The 23,756-nt window shown below is 45.2% G+C and overlaps 1 protein-coding gene across 1 annotated transcript; it reads right to left on the bottom strand.

Annotated features, from left to right (window-relative positions):
- Positions 1–16,316: 16,316 nt before the first annotated feature.
- FOXB1 (forkhead box B1) lies at positions 16,317–19,517 on the bottom strand. Its single transcript, XM_029239113.1, has 2 exons — positions 19,103–19,517; positions 16,317–18,827 (listed from the first exon to the last, which is right to left on the bottom strand). Exon 2 carries the CDS (start codon positions 18,775–18,777, stop codon positions 17,800–17,802), a length of 978 nt encoding a protein of 325 aa, XP_029094946.1. The 5' UTR covers positions 18,778–18,827; positions 19,103–19,517; the 3' UTR covers positions 16,317–17,799.
- Between the last annotated feature and the right edge of the window lie 4,239 nt (positions 19,518–23,756).

Here is a 23,756-nt window from a genome sequence, read left to right as displayed (position 1 = left end):
TGAATGAAAACCTGATTCAAACTGACTTCAGTACTAAAGGGAGCTTACTGATTCATGACACTTTAAAGGTCCAGGGCAGGACAGCATCAGGCTGTGCCCTATGGAGTGACTCAATAATGTCCCAAAGACTGTTTCTTTCTGTCTGTCCACTCTTCCTTCTGCAGTGCCATGTTAAGGTGGCTTCCCTGGGGTTCCCAAGATGGAGCTTAGCAACTTCCAGCCACTTTTCATTAAATTCCAGGAGGAAAGAATGACTGTCTTTGTGGATCCATTCCATCAAAATTCTGAGGATCATTCTGATTGGACCAACTGAGGTCACATGTCTATCTCTGAACAATCACTGTGCCTGGGAATACCCTGATTGGCTTAGTGTAGGTTATTTAGTAGAAGAAGGACTTCTACTTAGGACTTCATGCATTCTCATACTGAAACCGGAGGTTTTGGAGTGGGGAGAGTAGATGCTGGGACGGCAACCAGCTAATCTCCATTCCATATGGAATGTGCTTATGTGGTATAACAGGTAACCTCGTTCCTAAATGTATTCATTTGTTTGTTTACTACCTTATTAGAAAATATTTCAGTCACCTAATCCCTAGCAAATGTTATATCCAGCAGAAGTCAGGCCTTACCGCAAGCTCACTATGTAGTATATTACATTTGGATCAAACCAACTGTGTGTCTGATAATACTTTGTAAACTACACAGCCTGTAAAAACAGATGAGATGATCCTATGAGCAACCTGAGAAATACAAGCACATATTGTGACAGACTTTTAATGTTTGACCCAAGTTCTGTAACAAGCTTTGAATAAGTTTATCCATAGCCCCCAAATTCACAATCAAATGGATCATTACTTGATGAAGATCGAGACTTCATCTTGACCTTTTGCCAGATTTGTGGCTCATTTACCACCCAGTAAAGGTAGTTGTGATAGCAAAAACCTCACTGGCCAATTGGCACTCCAAGTTTTTAGCCCTCAAGTTGGCACACTTAAAGAGCCAAAGAATAAATATTTTAGGCTTTGCGAGCCATGTGGTCTCTGTTGCAACTTAATTCTCCTATAGTAAGGCAAAAGCAGCCATAGGCAATGTGTACATGAATGACTAAGGCTGTATTCCAATAAAGTTTTATTTATGGGAACTGAAATTTGACTTTTATATAATTTTCATGTGTCATGAAACATTAGTAATCTTTTTGTTTTTTTCCATCTATTTAAAACATACAAACCATTTTTAGCTTATGGGCTGTACAAAACCAGGTGGCAGGCGGGATTTGGCTCACGGACTATAGTTTGCCAACCCCCATTTTAGCTCAAATGCGGCAAACCGTGAAATTTATGAAGAGAAGATGAAAATGACATTCCCTGGTCCAGTAATTTGCACATTCACAAAAAGAACTTACCCTACTTTGTGTATAGGTTCTATAAGTTTAGTCATGTTTTGGGGTCTCTCATTAAACCAATGGATGGTTCAGAATTGTCAGAATTCACTTTTATCTTTAAATTCAAAAAGATTTAAGCTTTTTGAAGAAACATGGGAGTGATTTCAGGTTATGACTGGAATCAAGATTAGGCTGCATATTTGTTGGAGCTGGCGCAAGCTTAGCAGATCCGTAACCAAACTCAGCATTTTCCTCCCAAAGTTACTTGCTATCAACCATGCCTATTTTAGGCGATGGAACCCCATAACTAGTTAAGCAGGCTTGACTCTTTAGAGTTATTGTATAGTGATCATTTTATAGGAATGCAGTGTAGTGGACCTGCCTCCCTGGGCCCTGGAGATAGGACACGGTCCATATTTAACCAGAGTACTATGTCTCCTTAGCTACAGCGATTGGTTTAGGGATGGGCCGATGACCCAAAGAAATGATCACATTCCTTACTGGGACTTCTGTTAGAATTATCAGGTTGAATTGAGCTTCTTTTACTTGCAACCCAAGGAATCCTGACTAATTGAATTGCCATTTAATTTTCCTCTCTCATTCCCAGCATCTCCCTGCTCACTATCTAGTCTGTCACCGTACCCTCTAATTTATCGGAAATGTCTTTCAAATCCATTCTTTTCTCTCTATTCTTAATTATTTCACCGTCACCTCCTTCTGTTTGTCACAGTAGCCTCAGTGGTATCCTATTAATAAATACTTTTTGACAGACTAGCCATATGTTACAATGGCAGCAGGTAGTTTGACAAGAGCACTGGATTTAGAGTCAGTTAGAACCTGGGTTTGAATCTTATTCAGTCGCTTACCAGAAAAAGGTATTAACTCCTTTAGATATTAGTTTCCCTGTTTTTATGGTGAGGATTACCTCCTAGGGTTAATGTGAGAATTAAAGGAGAATAATACATGTGAATCAAACAGTACATATACATAGTAGACATCCAAGAAATGAGGGTTCTTATAGGTGAAAGAAACTGTGAAAGACCCAGCCGGCATCCTTGGAGAGTGTTCAGGTGTTCTTTCCATGGTTCTTGCTCCCCTTCCATTTATCTTGCTCGTTACCTCTTACCTTCCTGCGGAGGTCGTTTCAGTGTGCAGCCTCATTACTCATAAATCTCCTAAGGGCTCTGCTAGCTGCACAGACTCTTCCCTCTGACCCCAAGAACCTTCCATTTTCTGTCTTCACCCTACCTGGCCTCCCTCTGGTCACTACCACGAGGCCTCTTTTTCTACCAAGGGACCTCTTCTACTGTCTGCCAGATATACCACCTGAAGTCCTTATGCTGGTAAGCTTGAGTTTGAGCTATGTGCCTTCACTGAGTCTCAAGCCCTCCATTCTCTCAAGGCTTTCTGTTCCTCTTGTTTCCGCACCTCCTTCTCAGTACACTCACAGAACTTGTTCTCTTATCTAGGCTGCTCTCCATGTGTGTCTTCTCTACTAGCTGGCAAGTTCCTGGCGATCAGGGCTTGTTGGGCATATATGTGTAACCGTCTCCCTGTTGCCGAGCTCACACACAACGGAGTGCCCGTGCCCAGGGTTCAGTAGGTATGCGCTGAGTGAAGGAACACAGTCTTTCATGGAGCTGATGGGTTAGGAGACCCAGGGTCATAAACACACTATTGCTCAGGATTCCGTCTGGAAAACAGAAGTCACACTAGATATTTCAAAGAGAGGAAATTTAATACAGAGAATCAGTTACATGGGTGTTAGTAGGCTTAGAGCACAAAAAAAGGAACACTGGGCAAATGTCAAGGTAGTAACTGCAGGAAGCAGCTGCCACTCCTGGAAAAGGAAGAGGTGGGAGATGGCAGAGCCTAGGAGTGTAGAGGAGCCCTGGAGAGCTGAGGAGGAGGTGCTGCTGGCACCTCTGGTGCTCAGCAGAGGGACCCCGAGTTGCTGGCACTCCGATCTCTGCCGGCACATCGCAGGGGGCTCGGTGAGGCCTGGGAGGGCTTAAGGGAGGTGGAGGCTAGAGCCCAAGCCACTGTGGGAGGGAAGCCAACAGGAACAGCACAACCAGGAGGGAGGCTTCTTCTTCCCCTCTCTCTCCTTCCAGCATTCCTCTAGGACTTGCTGTTTGCAGAAACTCACTGGAAGTCAGCTGGCAAAGGAGTTTGGGAAATAAAATTTTCAGAGCAAAGTATAGAGAGCTGAATTTGGAGCTGAGAGAGGATTGGCAAATAACCAGCTCAACATGTTTACTGTAACTCACGTGTTTTAGAGGAAGGCTCAGAGGGTTTCAGTGATTTGCTCAATGCCTCCTCTTTAAATCTTTGATTCCATGATCTTATTCTACCCCCTCAGGAATACTGCGTTGTTGTTTTTTTAGGAGGAGGTAGTACCCAACCTTGATAAATTGTAAGAATATCTTTCTACTTCTCTCCCTTTAGGCCCTTATATGCTGATTAATGGCATGTAACATGCCGTATAGGACACATATGATGCTTTGAACAATTAAAAAAAAAAGCTGACTGCCTTGCCAAATGTATTGATTGCAGAACAAGGTATTTTTATGAGGTTCAGCGAGGGTCATGTGAGTCAGCCTACCCAGCAACATATGAATTTCTAGTTACCAAGTCACTGGGGACAAGGGTGCCTTAATGTGGCTCTGAAAAATAAGTGCAACAAATTGCAGCAGAAACTATCACAGAACAGTTCTACTCCACTCTAAGAAAGTTGGTAAATGAAGGGAAAAAAAGAACATCTCCCAAATAGCTTATTTAGCATCTAAAAGCATCTTCTCCCAGTGTCCCTCCATGGCTTTGCCAAGGAGCATGGACATTCGCAGACACCAGTCCCAGAGGCAGTTGACTGGCTGAGCCCTGCACGGATGACCATTTTGAAACTCAGATGGAAATAGAATAGAATAAGGGAAAAGGTGCAGAAAGGACCCTGACCTTTGCCACTGGATCTATACTTAAAGATGAGGTGGGCTGGAATGACTCCAAGACTAAGTGTGGTCATTGGAGAAGTAGCCCCAGGACCTCTTGTAGTTGGGGGAGGTGAGGGTTTGTGCAGTGGAGAGAGGCCAGAAACACAGGGTATGTAACATGATTTACCTTATTTCACAAGCTGAACCACCAAACCAGGGTGAGGTGACCAAGAAGCTCGAGTGAGCTTCACCAGCATTCTCAGCCCAATCACATCCAGCAAACACAGCTCTGTTAGAACAAGGCTGAGAGACTCCTAACACAGCCAACGGGGAGCCCACTAGCCAAGTATGAAAACCAGCTGTTTCCTAGGGGTCACTTGTAACTGAAGCCGATGGTCAAAAGGGAGGCCGGAGTTGGATATAAACACAAAGACATACAACCTTCTTCTTTTTCGGTACGCGGGCCTCTCACTGTTGTGGCCTCTCCCGTTGAGGAGCACAGGCTCCGGACGTGCAGGCTCAGCGGCCATGGCTCATGGGCCCAGCCGCTCCGCGGCATGTGGGATCTTCCCGGACCGGGGCACGAACCCGTGTCCCCCGCATCGGCAGGCGGACTCTCAACCACTGTGCCACCAGGGAAGCCCCATACAACCTTCTTAAAATGCATGTTTATAAGTATATAAACGCCTGCCTCCTGGTAGTTAGATTGTAAAAGATTTGTGAGTACCCAAGCATATTTTTAGAAAGTATCACTAAAGAAGTTTGAGCATTAAGAGAAAACTTCAAATATTGACCCCTTCAGTATTTGGTTCCATCATCAACAAACAAAATTATATTTACTGAGAAAGTTAAATCAATCTTCTTCCTTCTTCCTTCCCTTCCCCTCTCCCTCCCTCCCTCCCTCCTTTCTTTCTTTTCTTTTTTTTTCTTCTTTCTAAAATCACATTGAAATTACAAAAATGGTACTTCTCCCCCTCCCCTTCTGAGTTATGTTTTGATCTGATGAAGAATGCAAGGGAAGGAAAAGACACATAGGTTGGCAGTTTTCTTCTAACTACAAGAATACATTCCTGCTTAGATTTCATATTGGATCAGTTGCCCTTTTCCCCAAAAGATCTGAGTTAATTGTGGATGGACCCAGGCTGGTTGGATATACCTTGAGGTCCATCGTTTTATGGGGTGAGGGGACGCAGGTGGCAGTGTTCCATTGTGACTTTTTTGGTGTCTGATCGGACTGAGATCGAAAATCAAAAATTGTTGTGAGTTAGCGTAGAGGGTTGTTTTTTTGTTTCTTTTGAAGGTGGTCTCTCCCTTTGCCCCACCCCCCACTCCACATAAGTTAAATAGAGGTTTGTTTAGGAAGAAAATGCAATTTCGTGAATCATAACTCACAGCAAAGCTGGGTGGGGTAAGAGAAGTAACAAAAGAATAATTACATTGGCAGCTGCAAAAATCATGTTGTGTCTGAGCTAGTCAGCTTCTCCCTCTGCAGACCTGAATGAGCTTGCTGTAGCCCGTGCATCTGGGAACTCGTGTGATCTGCTGCCTTCAGTAACAAAAGTATCCTTATATTAAACCAGCTTTTATCGAGAGTCCATTGGGCATCGATTCTGTTTCCTCGCTGAGTAACCTTGGACAAATTAGTTAAATGCCCCGTGCTGCCATATTCCCATCTGTAAAATGGACATAATAAAAACCTGTTACTCATAAGGCTGTTATTAGGATTAAATTAAATGAGTTATCATTTGTGAAGAACTTAGAACAGTACCTGGCCCATGGTGAATCCTACATAGTCACTTATTAAATTATTTCAAGTGACAGGGAAGTAGCTTCTGCCATTGGCTGGTGGGGAAAAGAAGGCTAAAAGTGCCCCCCCCCCAAAACTGTCACATTGTTTCCTCTCAAGTCCTTCCGGCAACTGTAATAGCAGTTTGTCAACATCATATCTAAAAATCTGTGAAAAGGCCCACTGAGAGAAAATGCAAGCAAGAATCAATGGTTTCCTTTGCCACAGCACCCCCTTTCCACTGCCAACCTACTTCAGAGGGGTGGGCACAGGAACAAGTCAAAACTGGGGGGTTAAAAAAATAGCAGGAAAAATAGATCTCTCTACGAGTAGGCAATCTGTCCTGAAGAGCTGAAGACTAAACTCCTCTTAGGACAATTTTTATTTTTTATTTTTTACTTTTTAAAATTTTTATTGGAGTGTAGTTGATTTACAATGGTGTGTTAGTTTCTGGTATACAGCAAAGTGATTCAGTTATACATACGCATATGTCCACTCTTTTTTAGATTCTTTTCCCATATAGGTCATTACAGAGTATTGAGTAGAGTTCCCTGTGCTATGCAGTAGGTCCTTATTAGTTATCCACATTATATATAGTAGTTTGTATATGTCAATCCCAGTCTTCCAGTTTATCCCTACCCATACCCTTCGCCCTGGTAACCATAGGACTGTTTTCTATATATGTAAGTCTGTTTCTGTTTTGTAAATAAGTTCATTTGTACCATTTTTTTAGATTCCACATATAAGCGATATCATGATATTCGTCTTTCTCTGACTTCACTCAGTATGACAATCTCTACGTCCATCCATGTTGCTGCAAATGGCATTATCTCATTCTTTTTTATGGTTGAGTATCTATGTACCATTGTATATATGTACCACAGCTTCTTTGTCCATTCCTCTGTTGATGGGCATTTAGGTTGCTTCCATGACCTGGCTATTGTAAATAGTGCTGCAGTGAACATTGGGGTGCATGTATCATTTCAAATTATGGTTTTCTCTGGATATACGCCCAGGAGTGGGATTGCAGGCTCATGTGGTAGGTCTGGATTTTTTTTTTAACATCTTTATTGGAGTATAATTGCTTTACAATGGTGTGTTAGCTTCTGCTGTATAACAAAGTGAATCAGCTATATGTATACATATATACCCATATCCCCTCCCTCTTGAGCCTCCCTCCCACCCTCCCTATCCCACGCCTCTAGGTGGTCACAAAGCACGGAGCTGACTTCCCTGTGCTATGCGGCTGCTTCCCACTAGCTATCTATTTTACATTTGGTAGTGTATATATGTCCATGCCACTCTCTCACTTCGTCCCAGCTTACCCTTCCCCCTCCCCGTGTCCTCAAGTCCATTCTCTATGGCTGCATCTTTACCTGCCCCTAGGTTCTTCAGAACCTTTTTATTTTTTTAGATTCCATATATATGTGTTAGCATATGGTATTTGTTTTTCTCTTTCTGACTTACTTCACTCTGTATGACAGACTCTAGGTCCATCCACCTCACTACAAATAACTCAATTTCGTTTCTTTTTATGGCTGAGTAATATTCCATTGTATATATGTGCCACATCTTCTTTATCCATTCATCTGTTGATGGACACTTAGGTTGCTTCCATGTCCTGGCTATTGTAAATAGTGCTGCAGTGAACATTGTGGTACATGACTCTTTTTTTTTTTTTTTTTTTTTTATTTATTTTGGGCTGTGTTGGGTCTTCATTTCTGTGCGAGGGCTTTCTCTAGTTGTGGCCAGTGGGGGCCACTCTTCATCGCAGTGCGCGGGCCTCTCACTATCGCGGCCTCTCTTGTTGCAGAGCACAGGCTTCAGACGCGCAGGCTCAGTAGTTGTGGCTCACGGGCTTAGTTGCTCCGTGGCATGTGGGATCCTCCCAGACCAGGGCTCGAACCCGTGTCCCCTGCATTAGCAGGCAGACTCTCAACCACTGCGCCACCAGGGAAGCCCCCATGACTCTTTTTGAATTATGGTTTTCTCAGGGTATGTGCCCAGTAGTGGGATTGCTGGGTCGTATGGTAGTTCTATTTGTAGTTTTTTAAGGAACCTCCATACTGTTCTCCATAGTGGCTGTACCAATTCACATTCCCACCAGCAGTGCAAGAGTGTTCCCTTTTCTCCACACCCTCTCCAGCATTTATTGTTTCTAGATTTTTTGATGATGGCCATTCTGTCAGGACAATTTTTAATAGCGATTTTTACTTTACTATTTATCCATCATCGACAGTAATGGTAACTTAAGTTTGCATGGCACTTCAGAGCTCTTTCATCTGCTTTGCCCCACTTGATCACTGAGACAAGCCTTTGAGGGCACCTTATTTCTCTTCTGACAGCAGGGTAACTAACAGAAAGCTCAGGAGACTTGCTCAGAACCATTTAGGTAAAAGGTGACAAAACTAGAACTCAAATTCAGGTCTTCTGACAAAAATATGTTTTTGATAGATCTTGTTTGTGCAGGTGATGCTTAGTGATATTTGTTGAACTGGATTAAATCAGACTGAGTTGAATTGGCCGGAACTGAATTAAAAGGAAGAGGTGTGTTCGGTGACCTATTTAAAGGACCGTGCGAGCAGAATCATCAGATTTTCATCCAGCTGCTTCTCTTCCTCTCAGCCTTCATCTGTTCCTCCTCTTATATCTCTCCTCTCGCTGTTAAGTGAGCCAAGCCGAAGGTAGGAGTGATTAGCTCAGGGGGTGTGGTTGGGATGGCTTGGGAACTACAGACAAGTAATTGTGAACAAATTCATTTGGTTCCATGATTTTTTTTCCCACCAAAAAACATTGATTCCAATTCAGGAGATGATCTCAACCTTAGCCACTGGTTATGGCAGTATCCCTGCTTGCTTTTCTTCCTGGGTCCACTCCAGGATGCCTGGATATTCTTCAACTGACAAGCACCCCATTGGCACCTGTGTTGTGCCTCACACAGTGTGAAGCCACTTGATGAAAAACAAATAAGAGCTCAAGAACCTGGAGTGGGGAAATCAGACATGAAGGTGTCATGTAAGAAAGGTTGAAACGAAATGCTGCAATAACAAGACAAAATCAGGATCTCAGATTCCTGACCCATTTTGGCCATCCCCGCCCCAGAAGCCCCTCCTGCCATCTCCCATCTTGAGAATTAGCATCTCACAGCAGCCGAAGAAATGAGGTAGTAACACCTGCTGTGTGCCTGGACCCCTCTAGACTCCTGGCAGTCTGTCTGGAAGACCACTTGTTTTCCATGTCAGGAGAGTATCACAGAGTTAAGAAATGATTCAGACTCGAGGGTGGATCCCTTTCTCTTCAGACCTGGAACTGAGCAGTGACCATTCCCTCTAGTTACACAGACTACCCCCAGCCCCCTTCAGAAGGCTACAGCTTGTCACGCTTTGTAAACCGCTTTACAATGAGGTGAGCGAAAGTTATCAAGTAAAAAGCCTTCATTTTGACAACTTCAGTACTTTCTTGATTTCTGATTTTTTGTTGCATTGGTCTGGCATTGGTGGCAGGACTGAATTTTTGTTTTACTTTCAGAACTTGGCTTTGGTGTTGTTAAATTATTTGGATGTAGATAAAGGAATATATCCGTGGGATTCAACAAATGAGTAAAAAAACTGACTTCCCTGGAATCTCTCAGGACTTTTCCAACTCTAACATTCAGTGTCTGTGATTCTAAGGCCGGCAATATTGCTCTGGGTCGAGGGTGAGAGCAATGGAAATGTAAGAACTGAGGCAGGATCCTAAATTAAATTACATTATTGAATTTGCAGGGAGCCATTAGGGAATTCCACATGTCAATGTTAATATATTTTACATCATTGGAAACAGTGTTTAGTTAGGTATAAAAGATGTTCACTGCAACGGTCTTTGTAAAATTCACAGAACAAACAAAGAAAAAAACAAAACCTAAAAATATTCAAAATGCCTCACCCCGGGGAATTCATTCAGTTGGCAGGCTATACAGCCATTAAAATTGATGGTTATTAATATTATGTATTCCCATGTTATGAAAACATGGGGAAATGTGAGAAATGCTTATGATATAATGCTGGGGAAAAGCCAAGATATACAAATATATGTATACTGATTATAATTATGAAAATATTAAAAAGAGAAATTGATTATTTTAATATATGCATAGGAGAACATAGAAAAAACATTTTATTACATAGTTGTAGTATTTTTACAGTAAGGACTAAATTTCTAAGTGAAACAGAATAGAATAAAACCAACTACATATTTAGAAATCAATATAAATCTCTCCATAGATGCCACCATTTCTCACTGCAGTGAAATTCCAAGTAATTATTTTATATGATTTATTTAGCATCTGTCATTTTAAGAATTGAATAATGTTTGGCTCCACAGCAAGGAATAATTAGCAATATAATTAATCAAATTGCTGTTTATATTTCTATGTCAAAGTTAATCATTTTCATTTTCTTGTTTTATGGGATGGGTTTGCCTCTTATTAAAGCCGATAGCATCCACAAGTAAATTCAGATGCGTTTCATAGGTTTAAATTGTACAAACTTGGTATCACAGCTGAAATCTACAGTCAGTACTCTCACTTACTGACAGCTGGAACAAAGGCAAAGCGCTTTTACCTAAACTAAACAGGACTGTTTTCAGAACTCCCATTCATTTAGCGAGTTATTCTTCTGTGTTGGGGACAGGAATCACTGCATATACACCACCTGGACTAATCTGACAGCCCTCAAATTTCATCCTTGCCTAGTCTTCCTTACTGTCCCCTGCCCAGTCCCTCCCCAGCAACACACACACAAGGATGAGAACAGTTAGCATCTTCCAGGCAGTCCCAGAAATATATGATTCAGACTGACTCATCCATTGAACAAAGGAGGGTTGTATAGTCATTTGTCAGTTCCCCCCCCCCCCATATGAAATCCACATCAGGAATCTTGAGACAGATCCGTTATTTCAGGTTGTTGTGGTGGTTATTTTGTAGCTGACATAAATATCACTGCACCCAGGGTGTTAGGGACCTTTTCAATAAGCATTTTATTGTTATACACAGACCTTCAGTCTGTCTATCAAACATATGTAAATAAATAATATATATGTTGACATTTCCAAGCGGGCAGACCCTTGCAGCTCTGTGTTTCGCTATGGCAGATCTAGTGGGGGAGTTGAGATGTTGTGTTTTCCTGTTGTGTGAAACAGTTCTTGGCTGTAATGCCTCTCCAAGGAGCTGCTCTAATTAATGTAAAACACTCTAGATACTACTTAATAAATACTAAGCTTCCTCTAAGTGGCACAAAATTAAGATCCTTTATTGAACAGTTTCTCTATATGCTGCTATGTGGTGGAATCGTTGGACCAATGCATTGTATTTCAGAAAGGAGGGGAGAGAAATCAGTAGCAAAAGCAGAGTTTGGAAACACTTGTTTCTGCAAACCAACAATTCTTTCTGCACTGTGTACCTTAGTAAACCCCGTCAACAGGGAACACTCTGGGGAAGAAATTAACTGAGTAAATAAAAATATACAGGCTGCAAAGCATGAATCAGAATCACAATGTCTCCAAACAACAGATACTTAAAGAATGCTTTTTATCTGTGAGCTTAATCTGCTCTAATTAATGCTCTGAGTTTGTTCCTTCAAAAGCTTGCAGCTGATTTGACATCGGTTATTTGCAGACATAGGCAAAAGGAGGCTGCCTCCAAAGAACCCTTTGTCCGTATATTCTTGAAAATTTCTGGAAGGAAAATCTTCTAAGGAAGGTTTTATTTAGCCAATTACAATTTTCCATGGATATTTTCTAATTATTTTCTTATTTTACTGTACTGATGAGTTTATTGCTTGTTATTAATTCTGGTGAGTTTGATAGCTTACGGTTATAAAACAACCAACTATTTCTTCAATATCTTTTTTGTAGCTGTAGATCTGAGCAACCTCCCCTGCAACAGACACCAATCCCACAAATTAAATGAAGAATAGTGTCAAATATAACCTTACAAATCTTGAAGGTGAAATGAAAAGCATTCAAAGTTTGAATGCATCTGGGAAAAGTACCAGGCACGTTTTAAAAAATACAAAATAAAACCCTCCATATACTTCCTCCTTCAGATCAGATCTCATTTAGACTACAAGTTTAAGGAAAACTGGTTCATTCCTCTGCAATCACACCTCAAAAGCGGAGAAGTCTGCTGCTTTATTTTTCCCTGTTCTGTTTCTAGAAGCAGCTCTAACAGCACTGTAAGCTTTCTAAGATGTTGACACATAAAAATCTATAAAGTTCATCAAAACAAAAATATTGGCCATTGAAGACACAGGACAGAAGTAGTGCCACAAGGTTATCTCAATTACCACAGACACATGTGGCTTTTTCCCCTGCCCCCCCCCCCCCCCGCCCCCAAAATGGGAAATGAAAATGTAAGAAGATTCTGACTTGGAAATTCTAACCAAAGAATGTCTCATCTCCTGATTTTTACTTAACAAATTTACCATAATGGTGCTCAGATAGGGTTGCTATCAGAAAGTGGCGTGTATGTGTGCACGTGTGCATGTTAGAGAGAGAAAGAGAAGAGTACTGAGCAGGTGAGGTTGAAAGCTTAGCTTTCAAGTCTGCTGTGACACCAATGACCAGATATTAGTTGAAAGAAGTAAACTGGACGACCCAGACGTGATTCTGATCTTTGGAAACAAGCCATTTATGTAATCCGTGCCAAGCAAGGAGGTAAGGGGCTAGGAGATGTGTGATATAATGATATTTATATTGATGTAGATAAAGATTTGTTTAAATCAAAGTTATTATCTCAGAACTGAGTGTCAGTTGACCACCAAGAGCTCCTTGAGAATCCTGAGGCCCACATAGCCACCCCCACTCACTTTCTTCCCCTCCCCCATTTTTTCAGAAGCCAGAGGATGCCCGCTGCATCTTGCACTGTAGTGCAAACAGATCCCCGCAAAGAGAGAGGAAGATAAAATGAATTTAAATTCCAAAGGGGTTCCAGTGCCGGTTTCCTAGTCCCCGAGTCAGCAATGTGTTTGTGAAAATTCAGCCTTTTTGTCTCCCAGTAAAAAGGAGCTAAATCTACATCGGTGGCCCAGTCTCGGGTTGCTATTCTTTGCATTTTCTATTCGAGTGAATGAGAGTGAATGAAGTGGCCGGGACCCTTCATTTGATCTACTCAATTGCATAAAGTGACAGAATTCTAATATATTTGTTTAATGCTCTTCAATGGGCTTTCACTTTTTTGCTTGCAAATGAAGCATCCGTGGGCAAAGTTTCATCCCCCTTTAACACCGGGACATATTTCATAACTCAGCCCCGTAGTTTGAAGTGATCTTGAGAGGAGTTTTAGACTCAAAAAGTGGGAAATAAAGAAACAGATGTGAAGTTATTGTAAATTCCTAGAGTGGGCTCTGGGGCTATTGTGACCCCACGGCGGGCGGTCCAGGGGCTGCGCCTTTCATGCTGTAATTGAAACATATTAATTAGATAATTTGTTGTTAGTTTAAACGAAACAAATGCATCCCCTTTGAGGCTGCACAGCCGGTGGGTTGGATTGTTTTTTGTTTTGTTTTTGTTTGGGTGTCTTTGTGCATATGTGGCTTTAGGAGAAAAAAAATTAACTGCCATTTATATTAAGAATTGGAGAACAGATCCCGATCCTTGCCACTTCTTAAATGGATATCTTTTTACAGAGGGAGTTTCCATTTGCAAAAGTATAAACCATCCCTGAACACCGCTGCCCCCACCCCCAAACCTTGCATTAACTAACGTAAAACCTTCTGTTAGAAGTACTCTGTTGGATTCTTTCCCCCTCCCACCTACCAGCTTCATCCCACTTGAGCACCTGGCCAGATTTATGCTTCCAAGACACTCAGTGTTTTCATCTATTTTAAAGGAGTTAAACTTGCTGCTGTAATAGTTAAGCCGCTCCGAGGATCATTTACTAGCACTGCTCTTGCTAGTCTTCAGGCTTCTTAAGACCCCCCCCCCCCGCCGCCGCCCAACCCAGGCAATAGGAACAGTGGGAACTTCAGCAGCTTCTCTCTCAAGAAAGTGTACAAAACTCATCCATTGTGTAAGCATTTCCCCAAATCACAGAGAAAGCCACTTAAAAACATAGTTGAGCACAGAAGCATGTTAAAAACCAAAAGTAACAGAATAGCAGATTTGGAAATAGGTTTCCAAATCAAAAACCTAACTTAAAATAAATCAATACTGCCCAGATTTACAAAACAGAAAATAATATAACTAAACTCCCTTCTCAGGATGAGATCCAGAACAGACACCTCACTGCACGGTGTTGTCTCTTCCAGTTTTATTTTAAAGCTCTGAGTATTGACTTTGGACTTGAGCCAGGTGAAAAGATTTAACATGACAAAGAGAGCCATTGAAGGTATCCTAGTTATAAACTTCCTTATTTGTGGGGTACTTCAGCTAAACTGGGTGCTAGTCTCAAAGCTGGGGATGGAGTGGGGTGGAGGCATGTGTGTTTGGGCTGCCTTTGGATTTCTGATCAAGGTTAAAATATCATCAATGGATTTTTTACTTTACTCATTCAACTTCATCTGAGAAAAGATGCCTGCAGTGGTGAAAGGAGGACTCACAATGCCCAAGTTATTTCATTCTTTGCAATACACCATGACGAACTTACCAGCTGAAAAGCACATTTTCAAATACTGAGTTGAAATCACTCCTTTACTAAAAATCGGAAATAGGACTTGCGTCTTATTTACCTGCATTTATTAAATGTGTGTATGTACACATCACTTGCCTCTGAATTCTACTGCTACTACTAGGAAGAGTATTTTACCTGACTATCTAAGCTGAAAATTTACAAAATGTTTGAGACCCGTGTTAGCCCTTTATGCTTCCTTCATTCCCAGTTCAAATTCAGTGTTAGTGAATTCCAGGAGATTAGAATATTCCAGAGATGGCTTTAATTTTATTTTGCAGGAAGTAATGAAGATGTATTTCACTTTTTAAAAATGTAGATGATTTCTGGTTGAGAACAAAGTTTTAAGAGTTTCCTGGCCCAGGGTGGGTAAGTTTTCCAGGCTTTCTTTAGCTGATCGTGTTGATATAATTGTGAATTGGGCTTGATGAATGAGTTTAGTTGTCCCCTGTCTGACGAGCTTTAGTGGCTTCATGCATTTTAATCAGTCCAATGATTCATTTATTTTCCACCTTTTTTTTTTTTTGGCTGTGTGTGGGGGACCCTTCCTTAAAAAAAAAAAATGGTCACAACAGGATTAATTACCCTTTGCATTAATCCTAAAAATTTTTTTCAGATAACCCTCTGAACATATAAAGGTCACAGGTGCTAAGGGTTCTCCTTGTGGAGTATAGTGATGGTGATTTCTGTGTGGGTTTCTCTGTGTTGCACAAGGTCTCTTGTTTAATCATTTTACACAGTAAAGTGTTAATCACCATTTAAGTTTTTCTTTGTCTTGTAACTTCATTAGTTGAATATACACCTCACTCTGGAAATACTGTGACCCTTTCAATAAAGTTTTAATTGGCCTTGAGCCATACATTCTTGGCAAACTTTAATTCTCTGCAAAAATCTGAAGAAAAGCAAACACTCAGAGTCAAGCATTTAAAGTAACTTCCTTCGCTTCTTTAAAATAAACGCACCAAACATTATTTTCCCAGATGAAGGAGTAAAGAGAAATCTGTTCAGTTAGAAGTGAACAAGTTCCTCTACAGGCTAGGTGACCTTTTAAGTAACTTCTGAGAAAGAAAATTTCAACGATTGCAATAATTTAAAGGAGCAAGGAAATCAAGGTCCACTGCAAATAAGATGCATCAGAATAGAAGTATTGGGTAAGCAAGTTTGCCTTTACGCTTTATATCTCCATATCGCCTCTACCTGGTTTCTGTAGAAGCCTTACATTTATACAAGTGCTGTATATTTTGTAAAATGTATACTTAAAGATAGTCAAAATACATATAAAGTTACTCATTTTTCATTAACAGTTTTTCTTTTAGCACCACACCTGTGCACCTGATCTATACTAGAAAGAGTTTGTTTCATCTTTCTCTCTGGGCCAATATCTTCGAAAGTCCATCTGCGTAATTTCTTCCCAGTCAGCAAGTGCATAAGAGGAGGTTTGTTTTCAAAATAAGTTATGAAAAAGACAAACTACTCAGACAATGTATTGCAGAAAGCATGCTTAGAGAAGCAGTGCATTTATCATTGGTAAAGTTACTGTTTGTAGCAACTCTTCAAAAACACACGAAACTAAAATTTGCATTTACATATTTTAATGAGAAAATATTATTTGGACTAGGTTCATAATTTAATGTAGACACCTTTTTAAAATTCTTTGTCTTAAAACAGGCATGCTGGGAACAAGAACATCAATATTTAAAATGCCATGCTAATTCTGTACAGGGAGGGAGAAAAATGAAAGGTAAAAATTGTACAGCTCTGATGACACTACAACTTTTTTTTAACTTAAGCAGGTCACACCAGAACAACAGTTCATTTTCCAGCAAATTACCTAAGACTCTAAAGGAATATAGCAAACAAAAGTGCATTTTACACAGTGTATAATCATTCCTATTCACAAGCATTTACATCTCTTTGCAGCCCTTTAGCTTCTCGGAAAAGTTCTTGTAGCAAACAGAAAGGCTTGTCCATGGGAGACCTATCCGGTGACACCTCCTTCATGTTACTAGTCAGCTTATCTAAGTTCTTCTAGGGTTGCCCTTGATGCTTTCTTAGTTTGGACTTATTTCATTTTCTTTCTTTTTTTTTTTCCTTCCAGCAATAAAATAAATAGCTAAAAAGGTCTCTAAGTAATCGGAAAGTTAACATCCCAATTAACTTTCCCACCCCCCCCTTTCCCTCCCCTAAACCTGGCCAGAAATGCAGAGTAAACATTCACATTACAACAGGTACTTGTAAAGTGGGCTTTTGCCCGCTCGCCCGCCAAGCACTACAGATTCAGGTTCACTGTTTACGTTTTACCGGGCGCTTTGTAAACATACAAGGTTGACTTTTAGTTTTATTTTGCTTGTGTAGAGGACAAACGTCCCCTTCCCAGGTTGGTAGCCTCTCCCCTACACTCCCAGCGCCTGGAGCCTCTGTCAGGAAACAAAACCCCAAACCAGAAAACTCCGCAGAAGCCGGGGAGGCAGGGCCGCTACTCCGGGAGGCTGTGGTCCGCCCAGACCCTGCCGGATGGGCGGAGGCGACTAGGGTAGGAAGCCAGCGGTCCCTTTACGCGGCAGATTTCCAAGACGTAAACAGAGATCTGGCTCTCCGCTGTGCGTCTGCAGCCCTCAGGGAAGATCTGTTCCGGGAAACCTCCAAGGCGGTTTCTCTGGGCTTGGAACTAACGGCGCCGTGTCCGGAGCCTCGCGGATCGGGGCCGAGCTTAGACGCGCCCCTCTCCGAGACTGCGGGAGGCAGGGTTTCCCCTGCCTCTTCAGTGGGAGGGGGATTTCGGGGGCCCCGGGAATGGGACGACTTGGCTCAGGTGCCCCCTGCCTAACCCCTCTTGGGGGCGAGGACAACTCCCACGCGCCTCCAGGCCCATCTGCAAGTTTGTGTTGCGTCTCCTGGGTCCAAAACAGAGTTCTCATGGGGGAGGGAGGGTTGGCCGAAGGTGAACTGTACAAGTTAGGGTGGCGGTCCCAGATGGGGAGGGCAGGACTGGGAGCCGGGGAAGGCGAGTGAGCTGCGGGGGGTGGGGGGGACAAGACGGGGCGCCGGCCTCTGCGGGTCAGTGCACCGCCACTGAGTGCAGGGCGGAGGCCGGGCTGGTGAGCGTTTCGCTGGGAGTGGCGGGGCTGCTTTGGCTGGTGGCTGTTTGAGAGGACGTGGGGCTGAGCGAGGGCGGCGAGTTCGAGAGCAGGGTGGGGATGGGCGCAGGCAGTGCGGACAGCGCGGGCACTGCGGCCGGCGTGGGCTTAATGGGCACGGGGATGGCGGGCAGCGTCTGGCCCGCTGCGTGGCACAGTGGCTTCAACGGCACGCCGTAGGCGCTGTAATCGCCACTAGCCATGGAGATGGGGGTGGCCGAATCGATCATGCCTGCCGAACCGTACACGTGTGGCCAGCCAGTACCCAGCGAGCTGCCCATGGTAGTCAACTGGTTGGGGAGCGGGTAGGCGGCGGGCACGGGCTGCATGGCGGAGAAGGCCAGTCCCCCAGGCATCTTGTACTCGCGCGCGATGATATTCTCGATGGCGAAGGGATGCTTGAAGCCCGAGGGCTGCGCCACGCCGCCCAGGTTGTAGGCGGCGGCGGGCATCTGCGGCAGGTGCGTGCCCGAGGCCGCCAGCGCGCTGAGGCGCAGCTTGGCCTGCTGCTGCAGGTACTGCGCCGCGTCAGCGGGCTTGCTGGGCGCCAGGTGGTCCGACTTGAGCACCTTGAAGCGCTTGCGGCGCCTCAGGAAGCTGCCGTTCTCGAACATGTCCCCGCAGCTGGGGTGCAGCGCCCAGAAGCTGCCCTTGCCGGGCTGGTCTGGCCGCCGCGGTATCTTGATGAAGCAGTCGTTGAAGGAAAGGTTGTGGCGCAGGCTGTTCTGCCAGCGCTGCGTGTTCTCCCGGTAGTAGGGGAAGCGGTCCATGATGAACTTGTAGATCTCGCTCAAGGGCAGCATCTTTTCGGGCGAGCTCTGGATGGCCATGGCGGTCAGCGAGATATACGAGTAGGGCGGCTTCTGGTCGCTGTACGTGTTGCGGCCGGGCCGAGGCATCTTCTTCTTTGCCCCTTTCTAGCTCTGGGTCCGCGCGGGCCTGCTCGGATCTGGGAAGGGGGGAAGATAATGGGGGGAAGGACGTGGATGCACAGACACCGCGAGGTCAGCCAGGCCGAGAACAGACTTCGGGGGTGGCGAGTAGGGGGCTTCGGCGCCGGATCAGCCAGTGCCTGAGCTCTTTAGCCAGCAACTTTGCGTGTCGAGTTGGGGGCGGCCAGGGGGCGCGGGAGGGGAAGCCCGCGAGCGGCGCGATGGTAGCCTGGAAGGAAGCCCGGACCAGAAGCGGGAACTGGGGGTAGGGATGCAACGGAGAGCGGCTCACCTTAAAGTTGCCCCAAGTTGCGCGTCCGCATCCGGGATGGCGCTGCTGCTCGCCGAGTCCCTCCCGGCGCGCAGCCGGGGCGCAGTGTCCTGCCTCGGCTGGGCTCCACTCGTTCCTGAGCTCCGCAGCTCAGACCCGCAGCGCCCCGCGCCGCCCGGTCCGTGGCGCTTCTGGCCGTGAGCTCCGCGGGCGGCCGAGCTCGGCGGCGGAGTCCCGGCGCGGACAGTGGCAGCGGCGGCCTCGGGGTTCCGGAGGGCGCTGCTGTGGGCTCCGCGGCTCCACTGAGCTAGGTGGCTGCCTCCATGTCCTCCCTCGAACCATCTGATAGTTTTAAGCGGTGACAGGAGCAGAAAAGACCCCTGTAGCGGCGCTTCATTAATGTGCCACTTCTTAGCTATCATATGACAATCGCCTTGGGGGAGGAGGAAGAGGAGGGGGAGCGGGGGATGCAGAGGGAGGGGACTGAGCGAGAGGGGAGAGCCTGGCCAGCTCTGATTTCTTTCACACCTATTTACATGGACACCTTGGCCAATAGGAATCACTTCCAGCTCCAGACTGGGCGAGGGGGAAGAGCGTCGGCCACCGGCGGGAGCAGGACGCGCGGGCCAGGGTGCGCGGTGTGAAGGTATGAGGAGGCGCCGGCCGCGGAGCAGGGATTCAGGCGACCACTCACATTCACAGACCGAGCCGCTGCGCAGAGGATGTTTGACATGGAAATTGCTTGGCCGGGGTATTTTGTTTCCTCTGCAGTGTGTCGGGTTTGTATTGTTAGCTAACTTCAGGCACGGCTTTCCCCTGAAGCTGACCCTTTTCCTGCTCTTGGCATTACCCGGGGCTGGTTGCATGGGTTATTGTAATGAAAATACACCCTTCCTCCACTGCTCCAAGAGGCAGGTCAAAGTTTGATTTGACCTTCCTAGGCTGCTGCCTTAGCCCGGCACAGTGGGTGTGTAGCTTTAAGTGATGGGGTTTAAAAGTACAAAAATATAATCGGACAGACCCTTGTAAGAGCCCACTTTGTATCTAAGTGTATTGGCCAAATTAAAAAAAAAATAAAGTAGTGTATCTGGGCAAATAAGCAAGGTCTTCACTTTAAAAGTCCTCCAGGAATTTGGTAACCAAGACACAGGATGGAGGCTCTGGGCTGTTGGGGAAGACGGCATGTGGACCTGGGCAGGGCCTGAGTTTGGTTGACACACTTTATCAAGCTCGAGGTCTCTCACTCCCCAGGTGGTTTGAAATTTAGGAGTTAGGCGTGGCCTGGAAGTTTGCATTTTACAGCCGGAACTTTCTCTCCCTTCCCCCTTTTTTTTGCATAGAAAGAAGTTATTTAGAGTTTAGAGGGCCCAGCAAAAGCTGCCTGCGGCCCCACTAAAACAGAAGTACCTTCTAGATTTGCAAAGAACCAGCGGTTTTACTTTTTTGGAGAGAAAAGAGGATGGGGATGTGCCTGGGGTCACCTTGCCTAGTGTGGGCGGCTTGTTCCCTGGTTTGGATTAGTCTCTGGAGATTCAGTGAATACTAATAATAATTATTATTATTATTATCGTTGTCATCATCTAATTGCTATGAAATAGTGAATCAACCCCGCCTGCTTGCACTCAGTCTACAAGTATAGACGCTAGGCGCTCCCGCTGGTTTCTGCACATTCTCCGACCTTTATGGTTTTTAGAAGAAATTCCTTCTGCCGCGTTGTTAAAAACTCAATAGCAACAGCTCACACTAAATCACCTTCAGTCTCGAAATGTGTGAGAACTTTTTTTTTTTTTTTTCAGGAGGAGGCGGTGGTGGTGGTGGTGGTAGATTTCTGGGTGTGAAGTTTTGATACTTCTAGTGATATTAGAGCATTACTAGTGGAGCTGTTTGGGGTTAGCATAAAAAAGATCTTTAAACGCGTGTGTGCGTGCGCGCGCGCGCGCGCGCACCCCCGCCATTAAGCACAGTTTCTGAGGTGGTCAATAACTCACCAAAACGTAACTTAAACACGATGAATTTAGGAGATTAAACAATTTCATTAATATTGAAATGACCCTCGCGTCTGGGTTGCCTCGCTTGAGATGCAAGCGCACGTTTTTCAATATTAACAGAAGTGCTTGAAGAAAAGAATAATGTCACCTTCTTAACTCGGAAAAAATGACCAGGAGGAGGAGGTGGGTGTGGAGCGGGGGGAGGGGGAGGGGCGGGGGGGAGGGACGCTGACCTGTCTCTGGGGGCGCGGCTGGAGAAGGGCAGGTAAACCCCCTGCAGATAAACCAGTTGGACCCGGGAGGAACTTCTGCCGAGCTTGGGGGGAGGCAGCGGTACTCGACGAAGCTGCGCCTGCTTCAGCTCCTAAGGAGGTGCGGCGTTTGGGGGTTATATGGCGTGGCCGGGTTAGCCTGGAGGGTCCTGAGATGGGAGGAGCTGGGGAAGCTCGGGAGCTTGAGGGGCCCCAGATGACTAGTAGTGAGGGCTTGTGTTTCACAGACCGAAAGGCGTTGGTCCACAGCTTTCCTGCTCTAGAAGGCAGCTGCCCTGTGAGGAAAAAAACAGAGGGTGCTCCTGTGGGCGAGGCAGGAGCCCACCTGGGAAGGGGAGGTACGAGCATCGAAGCCCGCAAGGATTTTTAGGATCCTTTAAGAAAATATGTACATACATATAGAAACAGAGTTTTGAGAAGGGTTGGATTCGGGATATGCAACGATAGGAGTGAAAGATCTCTGTTCCCCCTACTATAGCCAGGAAGATTCTTTTCGACCCCGTGTGTGTGCGCCCGCGCGCTCCCGCGTGTTGGGGGTGAGAGATGGGGAGAGAGAAATGTTTTCTTGTTTTAACAATTGGCATTTTGTTGCCTTGCAAAGGGCCTTTGTATGGCTGTCGAAATCATTGCTCCGAGTAAACAGAAGATTAAATTCTAAGAGCAGAAACGTTTGGGTGGAAAAAAAAAATCCAAGTTGGGATAAATCTCTGTCCGTCTCCCTGGGAAAGTTGTCACCACCACGTCTGGGACATGGGAGGATACAAGTAGGAATCTTCAAAGTTTGGCTCGGGTGAAGATGGGAGGTGAGGCACTTTGCCTGTGCCCGGGGCTCATTAAGAAAATTGAACCTAATAGCACAACTTTGCCTTGGGTGGGGCGAGGAGTTAGTTGTGAGATGCACATTTAAAAAGTGTACTTCGCTGTAAAATTGTATCTTACTTCCTACTGAAGATCTACAAAGCCCAAGGGAAGAGAGGGATTTGCATGCTATTTACAGAGTTTTAAGGCTAGTATTATGAAGGAGAGGAAGGAAGGAGCACTTTCCAGAAATCTTGAAAAGTGCATCAGTCTATTGTACAGAACCCAAAGCAAATAGAAGCTTTGGGGAGGGGGCACATCCGACCCGCAGGCTTAGGGAGTTGTTGGGAAAACTGTATAAAATACACATAAGTCAATTATGCCCATGTGCAAACCAACTGGAAACCTCTTTCGTGCAATAGCCGTTCATCGCCTCTGCGGAGCCCACCACCGACCACCTTTCTGCTTGGAGAGTTCGCAATAGCCTCTTTTCCCACAAGCTGGACCACACACGGCTACAGATTTCGTAATAATTTATGCTAATTTCCCTCCATAAATCCACAATTCGCTTCAGTGGCACCCGGGCTGCTGATGGAGTAAAAAGGAGACAGAGGGGTGACAAATACAATATTGATTTTGATTCCTTCTGTTGTCAGGCAGGTGTGTGTGTGCGTGAACTGTGGGGCTGGGGTTTGGGGGCGGGGGCTCTAGGAGAGGAAAACCGCCCGGAGCCCAAGCCAGCCCCTCCATCCACACTCCACAAAGTAACGCGCCCTGGTTTGTTAATATTTACCAAACACCGACGGGAGGTGGAGGAAAGTACCCGGCAGCTTCCCAAGGTTTCCTAGGCGCCAAAAACAATACCCGCCTTCCAGACATGGAAAGTGAACTCCGCGCTGCCCAGAGCGCTTCGGCTAAGCCTTCCTTGGCCCCCTTCTCCTCCTTTCACTCTGGGAGTCCCCTCCCTCTCCATCCCCCCTCTGTCCCTCTCCTCCTTTCCTCTTTCCTAATGCACTCTTGTCCCTCAGTTCTCTTCGCTTCACTTTTTCTCCCCCTCTCCTCCACTTTTTCCAGCATCTCTGCGAAATTGGCGGTAAAAGTGCTGGGAGTGGGCGGGGGAGTTGAAGGCCGCGGGCTGGTGCGGCGTTGACATTAGGTTTGGGGCCTCCTCTGGCCCGCCCCACCTTTCCAGGCCGCCTGCCTCAGGTGCTCAAGTCCTCCGCTCTCTCGCGGAACCCGCGCTAACGCACCGCACCGCACCGCTTTGTCCCATTAGTCTTCACCAAATCTGCACTTTGGTGGCGTGAAACGACTTAGCTTTCCTTTCAAAAGGATTTTGTTCCGGGGGTATTCAGCACTAAAACAAACTCCCTCATCCTGTCAGCGGTCAGTTTTTGTAAAAAAAAAAAAAAAAGAAAAGAAAAGAAAAAAAAAATCATCCTCCTGAGTGTCCTGGAGATTGATTGTCCTCGGAAATCTGTGCCAGCACCCCGGCATGGCACAGCCTGGCTCTAATGTTCTGGGTCTGGGGACCAGAGAGACCCCGCTCAGTAAGTCCTCTCAACCTGGGGCCACCGGCCAGCAGGGTCTTGCAGGTCCTTGGGTCCCAGAGACCCG

The sequence above is a fragment of the Monodon monoceros genome, unplaced genomic scaffold, assembly GCF_005190385.1.
Source record: "Monodon monoceros isolate NGI ecotype Baffin Bay Population unplaced genomic scaffold, NGI_Narwhal_1 Super_Scaffold_21, whole genome shotgun sequence".
In the NCBI taxonomy this organism is placed as follows: Eukaryota; Metazoa; Chordata; class Mammalia; order Artiodactyla; family Monodontidae; genus Monodon; species Monodon monoceros.
Note: the sequence above shows the minus strand (reverse complement) of the source record. Positions and strands in the feature narration are given on the sequence as shown.

Excerpts from the sequence above, each read along its gene's own strand:
- FOXB1 (XM_029239113.1), bottom strand. The coding sequence starts at position 18,777 with ATGCCTCGGCCCGGCCGCAACACGTACAGCGACCAGAAGCCGCCCTAC.